The sequence below is a fragment of the Doryrhamphus excisus genome, linkage group LG3, assembly GCF_037039965.1.
Source record: "Doryrhamphus excisus strain RoL-2023G ecotype Guam linkage group LG3, RoL_Dexc_Guam_v1.1, whole genome shotgun sequence".
Lineage (NCBI taxonomy): Eukaryota > Metazoa > Chordata > Actinopteri > Syngnathiformes > Syngnathidae > Doryrhamphus > Doryrhamphus excisus.
Window position 1 is genome coordinate 11,049,397 of NC_136359.1, and position 7,382 is coordinate 11,056,778.

Genomic DNA, 7,382 nt, shown 5'->3' on the forward strand with positions numbered 1-7,382 from the left:
TTAAGTCAACTCTGGCAACACACACACACACACCGCAGGTATTTAAGTATTACTGTCAGTGGTACAGCAGATTACTGTTGACTCAGCCAATGACCACCCAGGAGACTATGTGATCCCCTGGATGTGACCGTCTGAAGAGTAACAGACCAACCCTGAAGCACACACATCATATTTATACGGGCCGTCAGTGTTCAAACTGCTCAAACACTTCTGGAGGAGAAAGGGGAACATAAGCGAGAAGAGCATCATCACTTCAGGATCTTGGATTTCTTCCCAAACAAGTAAGACAACCTAATTATTAATCTTCAGAGTCATGAAACAAAGCATTACGTACACCAGACAAAAATATGCTATACAGTATTCATTTCAATGAAACACAAGCTCTTTTACTGGATCTCGTTAGACTGGAGTTAAGCGTCACGTAAATGGTAGCATCTATTCAAGTAATCATTTGGATGACATTGTTGCAATACGTTGTGAGGTAGTTTTTATGGCTTAGTACTTTACTTCAAATAATAAGCTGACAAGTAAATCACAGTCATAGTACATTTGGTGCTACGTCACATTTGTTTTGTGTTGGAAAGGTCTCACCGTGTTTGTGAATGAACGCTACTGTAATTGGATTATTCCCTGCTTGAATGTCCCAGGGTAATTATAGCCACAACACTGCATGTGTGTTTGTGTTAATGAACAAATGATGTCGTACACTTCAGCAATAATGCTCATCTCTGATAATGGGACCTAGCAGTGATATGAACAGATTACTGAACGCAGCTTCTAATGAAAGCGAGCTGATCCCCCAGGGTGCGTCAGGTCAAGTGACGTTACAGCAGTGATGCCGCTTGTGTAAAATGGGTCTGCCACTCTAAAAGGATTAAGAGCCCTTTACCAGCATGGTAAAAAATAACATGCAGCGGGGCTAAATATGTGTGCTGAGAACATCTTGTTTGTGGTTGTGTCACTATCGCCTTGAGTGTTACTCAACCGCAGCGGGCTAGGCATGTATTAGTCAAAGGCGCAATTGAAAATCAACGGATGACTGTGGTTAGTCATCTTATGTATTCCAATATATTTAATAGTTTTACATCAAAACACATCTGTTTATATATTTCATCTGTTAAGATACAATATCTTAAGATGTAAGGAGATTGAAGCTCATGAAAAAAAAGTTCCCGTTATTCAGTATCTGAACAATGATTTTTGGCAGAGTCAGCATCCGGACCACATTCCAACAGTAGTCGGCAAGCATAAACGGATTCCACTTACCCTGATATCTTCTGCAATGGAATTGTTCCCCGTGCTCATCACTTTTTCCCACAGTTCAATGAAAAAAAATCTAAATGGGAATGCCAAAAGTGTATATTCAGTGACATATTGGAAGCCATTACTCAGGTTTTCCACCAGCTGCTTATAATTATCCGCCTTGTAGTTTCCAAGAAATTGATGCAGTTGTCAATTTCTGCCACCATTCATGATATTTCTTTACATCCATGCATTTTTTTGTTTAGTCATGAGTAGGATTTTGATTCTATTCCTCTGACTCTTTTAGATTACCCACCTAACCTGACAAGCTCCTGCATGAGTTCATTGTAATTAACTGTACAATAAGTGTAACGCGCATGAGCTTCAGACCAATAGCAAAAGGAATTGCTGTAGTCACCTCATGCCTCACCTCAAAGGGACAAAGGATGGCATCTATTTGATGTGAGGCATTTATAAAGGAGGCCCCTTTTTGAGGAAATGCACCATATTACACTCAAAAAATAAATGTTTAGCCTCAACAAAAAAATCAACGCAACAATTTCCATTAATCTTTTTTAGTTATGACAACTTAATTTGAAATTGCTTTGAATCAACACACAATATTGCATTGCACAAATTATCTTTTCCTCTTCACTCAAAGCTCATTTTAAGTAATGCTTACTAAATAATTGTTGTCATAGGGACAAGTTTTTAAGTTCGTAACTCAAAGAAATATGTTAAGTCAACTGACTTAATCATTTTATTCACAGTAGTTCAATTTGTTGTCTACTTAATTATAATAACAATGCACACAGCTTTTTAAGTAGCAGTAACTTTATATATATATATGTGTGTGTGTGTGTATTATGTTACCAAGCTAATTTTATTAAGTCATGGCAACTTGAATTTTGTTTTAAGCTTACCAACAATAAAATTTGAGTGTATATGACATGCTAAATTAAGTTCATGTAATAGCCAACATTATTATTTGAACATAACTTAAAAAATAAAGTTAGCAACTTAGAAAGTTTATCTAAATCAATTAATTACATTTTTTACATTGCATTTATGTATTAAATCAAGTGGTGTCAACAAATACTCTGAATTACATTTTAGAGTGTACTTACAAAAACAAGGTTTTGCATCCTCTCTGAATTACTTTTTAGAGTGTACTTACAAAAACAAGGTTTTGCATCCTCTCCTAGCCAAAGTATAACTATGATGCAGTGTAGTTGTACACTGCTGAACGGTGTTGGCGCAATAACAAACATTGTGTTGTTCCAGGTAACCAATCATGTCCAGACTGCTAACATTGGTCCTGTGCACGCTGCTGCTAGCCACGCTGACCCCCAGCTCAGAGGCCAGACGTGGTGGAGGCTTCAGAGGCGGCTGGGGTGGAGGTGGAAGCAGGCCCGCCTACAGACCATCTCCTCCCAGGAGCAGTGGCCCCAGTGCGGGTAAAGTAGCTGGAGCGGCAGCAGCGGGGGCCATTGGAGGAGCCATGCTGGGGTCTGCCCTGAGCCGCCCCGGGTATGGCTATGGTGGAGGATACGGAGGTTATGGAGGTTATGGGGGATATGGGGGCTATGGCGGGTTTGGAGGGGGTTACGGCTACCCAAGATATGGTGGAGGGTACGGCTCCAGATCTGCGTATGAGGCAGAGGGCTCTGGAGATGTGGAGTACTACACTGGAGCCTCAAGTGGACCTATCTACAACAGCATCGTCGTCGTTATTGGCTCACTGCTCACTCTGCTGGTTGGCCACTTGGGGGCGATCATGTAACGCTGCAGTTTGACAACAACTCAATTCATGGCTATTTCATGATCTGGACTGAACAGCGCCCCTGTGTGGACACGAACTTCACCTACGACATTGACTGTGTAAATTGCAACCTATGCTTCATTGTGGCCATTCTCGTTTCGTCTTCATTCAACCAATACATATAAAAGTTGAGACCATAAATAGAATGAATAAATTATATACATATTTTAACATATTGATATAACGGTAGAAAATATTTTTTGAAACGAATAGCTTAATCGTAATAGTCAAGTTACTAACATTGCGTTTGTTCAGTCAATCAGTACAATTCTTGTTTTTTTTAAAGTGTCATAATAATGTGCATTACTATATACGGTACATTAAAGTAAAAATAAAATCACGATAACTGTTGTGTGACTATTCAATGAGAATAAAGTGTACCAAAATCTCATCATTAGCATTTACAGCAGCATACAGTAATGTTCCAGTGACAAATGTGACGCGTTCATGGAGTTTTTATGATGATGGTGAAAGAACATGTGTCCTGCTGCTGATTCTCTCAAATATGCTTCTGTCTCCACCTGCGCACGCACACAAACACACACACCCACACACAATGAAGGAGGTGACGTCATGAAAACCCACGTCTTCAAAAGTCAACAGGTGAGTTGAATGGAAGATTTTTCTTGTATTTGGTAATCAATATGCCCTCTCCCACATTGTTCGATGGTCCTTGAATGCACCATGTAACTTTAGTTACTAACTTTAGTTACTAAAGTTACATGCATACGTTTGTATCCCGTCAGCTAGTTTGCTGCTACTATTAACTGTACATCCATTGTCATCTTCACGGTAAGCTCATATGTGAGATAATCGCCACCAGCCCAGACTCTGGCTTATTGTTTAAGACAACCGGTTGCTAGGTCTGCAATACCTGTTGCATGTATCTCTAATCGATTCATCTACCGATCCAGGAGGCTGCTGCAGCCGTATCTCTTTCTTGTCAAACCAGATATCCACACCTGAGAAAAGAGTCAACAACCTGACTGGTGATCTGTTTAATGATGAGATGTTGGCATCTCAGCTTGGTCAAACATGTTAATATTCCATTAATCATGCTGAAAAACAAATGCATCGCCAATTCAAGTGTTAAGTCAACATTAGAGCAGGTATTAAAGTCTTACTGTCAGTGGTAGAGCATCTTTCTGCTCCCTCCAACACCAACGTGCTGTTTCAGTCGATGTGAAGAAGTGAGTGAAGCATCGTCTCAACAACTTTGTTTCCCGACTCAAACAGGTAAGATCACTTCGACTGACTTCAATTCTGGAATTAAAATTAATCTATCAGTCAGTTAGCAGCTCAGAATTTAGCGGATGAATGAAATGATAATAAAAGCATTGGTTTGGAAGTATTAACGTGACAGTATGTTTATTACAGCGGTAGATTTTTCCCTTACAGGTAAACAATCATGTCCAGACTGCTGATATTGGCCCTGTGTGTGCTGCTCTTATCCACAATGACACCCAGCTCAGAGGCCAAACGTATACGTACGCCCACTATTAACGGCGGGAAACCTTTCAAAATCGCTGAAACTGAAGCTGCCGGACAGCAAGTTGTCCGACAACTGTGGAGAAACAAATGATGCTGTAATGATCACTCACTAAGTGAGCAAAATTGGAAGGAGTCAGAAAAGTCTTGCATTGCACTCTAATTCTTGTCCAGGGTGCTATTTTTATGGAGAAGACATACAATAAATGTTGTTCATCTCATCATTCAAAATGTGTGCTCTTTTTTTAGCAGGAAAATCATTTTATTTATTGGCATATTTTATTTATTGGCCTATGACAGTAGTGATGTAAATTCTGTCTCTTTTTAGACAGCCGCTTCTTTTGGCTCGGCCCGGCTCTTTCAGCTCCCAAGTGTCTTAATGTGTGTCCAAATCATGTGTATTGTGTAAAATGAATTAGGAATGTAAAAAAATGATTGGAATTGATTTATTTAAATCCTCAATGGACAGTTACAAAGGATAAATAATATTATATAATGTAAAAATAAGGACCCGTCGCAGTAGTAGTAGGTCACACTCCCAAGCTTTCCCAAGGACTTCTGGACAGCTGCCGAACCCCACTTTCTAATTTTGTTGATTTAGAAATTGATAATAAATAAATCAACCCTTTGGAGAGCTACTTGAAAAGTGGTTAGGAGCTACTGGTAGCTCATGAGCTACTGGTTGGAGACCCCTGACTTACCATGTATGAACGAGTGGTAAAGTAAGTCTGTGTTTACTTCATAGCGCAGACAAATTCGGCACAACATCAATAGTGGAAATGTGGCTATTACCCATTTTTTGCAGGACTATTTGTATTAAAAAACACACGGTTTGCGGTGAAAAAGGCTATTAGCAACTCCAGACATCTGTGAGCTTGTCATTTGCATGCATGCAGGGAACGATTACTTCGCCAAGAGTGACTTCCTGACTACAAGAATACCAAAGTCTTTTGCAGGCAAATGAATTACTCTGTAAAAGAACTTCCATAAACATGCAAGGGTGGGAAAGCATGCTCCAAATTTAGTGGATGGTTGAAACAACAATAATGTTCAGTTCTGAGGTATTAATGTAACATTATCTTACTGTTATTGGGGTAATAGTTTGCCATGATGCACTGCACTGAGAGCTGTTTCTAATATTTTGCCCTTTCAGGTAAACAATCATGTCCAGACTGATGACATTGGCCCTGTGTGTGCTGCTCTTATCCACAATGACACCCAGCTCAGAGGCCAGTCATGGTCAAGGTGGTGAAATCCACAGAAGGGATTCGACTGGAGGAGGCGGAAGCAGATCTACAAAAAGACTGCTCCCTTCAAGGAGCGGTGGCTACGGTGGAGGATATGGTGGAGGGAGTGCAACAAGGACGGGGGTAGTCAGGCCAATTCCAAGGGCCCCTGACAGACAGAAAAAAAGTGGTTATCAATATTGACTGGCCACCCCCGATATCTGATAAAAAACTTTGTTGGTGCCTTATCACACATATCCTGACAGCGCTTAGCAGCAGCCAGAGTGCTAAAATGCTGCCGATTACTAAAATGAAATCTGATTTTCAAAAAAATAGGAAAACAGAAAGGAGAGAGAAGAGAGCAGAGAGTTGCTGTAGCCTGCCTTGGTGCTGCTTGGTGAATGACAGCAAGTTGTCCGACAACTGTGGGGAAGGAAGTGATTCTGTAATGATCACTCACTAATTGAGCAAAATTGGAAGGAGTCAGAAAAGTCTTGCATTGCACTCTAATTCTTGTCCAGGGTGCTATTTTTATGGAGAAGAAATACAATAAATGTTGGTGTTCATCTTATCATCCAAGATGTGTGCTTTTTTATTCAGGCAAGTAATTCATTGTATTGATAAAAGTATTAGGTAAAGTGACCATGGAAGAAAATATATGACATTGTGTATCACTAATTCTGGGATATCCTAATGTACTGATGTACTTTTGTATGTACACTGAAACCTTTTTTCACCCATAAGGCCACCTTAGCGCTTACACAGCCATGCAAGCTTAGAAGTCATTAAGATGGTTAGCAAACATTTGTGAAAGCATTAATAATCCCGGTGGCTGGTAAAATGAGTTATGTAATGATGACACCTTAGCATCTCATCTTAGTCAAAAATATTAATGCTCAGAACAGAATATTAATATGATATTCCATCATTGGCCAGTATTAAGTCAATATTAAGTATTAAGTCAACATTAGAGCAGGTATTAAAGTCTTACTGTCAGTGGTAGAGCATCTTTCTGCTCACTCCAACGCCAACGTGCATCATCTCAACTGCTTTGTTTTCTCCTCCAACTGGTAAGATCACGTAGACCAGGGATCACATTCTGGAATTAAAATGAAACTATCACTTCAGTTTTGAGGTATTAATATAACAATATGTTATTGTTATGGTGCTGTTTCTAATATTTTTCCTTACAGGTAAACAATCATGTCCAGACTGCTGATATTGGCCCTGTGTGTGCTGCTCTTATCCACAATGACACCCAGCTCAGAGGCCGGACATGGTCAAGGAGGAGGAGGTGGAGGCTATAAAGGGGCTTTGGGGGTAGACCTCCAGAGAAGCTTGGCAAAAAAGCCGGTCCGTATCGGGTACGGTGGTTATAGTGGAGGAGGAGGAGGAGGAAGACGAGGGGGAGGATGGGGAGGAGGGGGAGGAGGATGGGGAGGAGGAGGTCGAGGACGAGTAGGAGGAGGACAAAGAGGAGGAGTAGTCCCAGATAAGAATTCCCAAAAATAAGTGAACATTAAAACATGATTTTACTCAGGGTTGAGAATGTTTTTTTATAGTTAGAAAATGATCCAAAACAATCTCTTTGTTTTTACTTCTCT

The 7,382-nt window shown here is 40.2% G+C and overlaps 1 protein-coding gene across 1 annotated transcript; it reads left to right on the forward strand.

Annotated features, from left to right (window-relative positions):
* Positions 1-64: 64 nt before the first annotated feature.
* On the forward strand, positions 65-3,414 carry sprn2 (shadow of prion protein 2). The gene is made up of 2 exons (XM_078789641.1): positions 65-281; positions 2,527-3,414. The coding sequence occupies exon 2, from the start codon at positions 2,537-2,539 to the stop codon at positions 3,023-3,025; it is 489 nt and encodes a 162-aa protein (XP_078645767.1). The 5' UTR covers positions 65-281; positions 2,527-2,536; the 3' UTR covers positions 3,026-3,414.
* Positions 3,415-7,382: the final 3,968 nt, after the last annotated feature.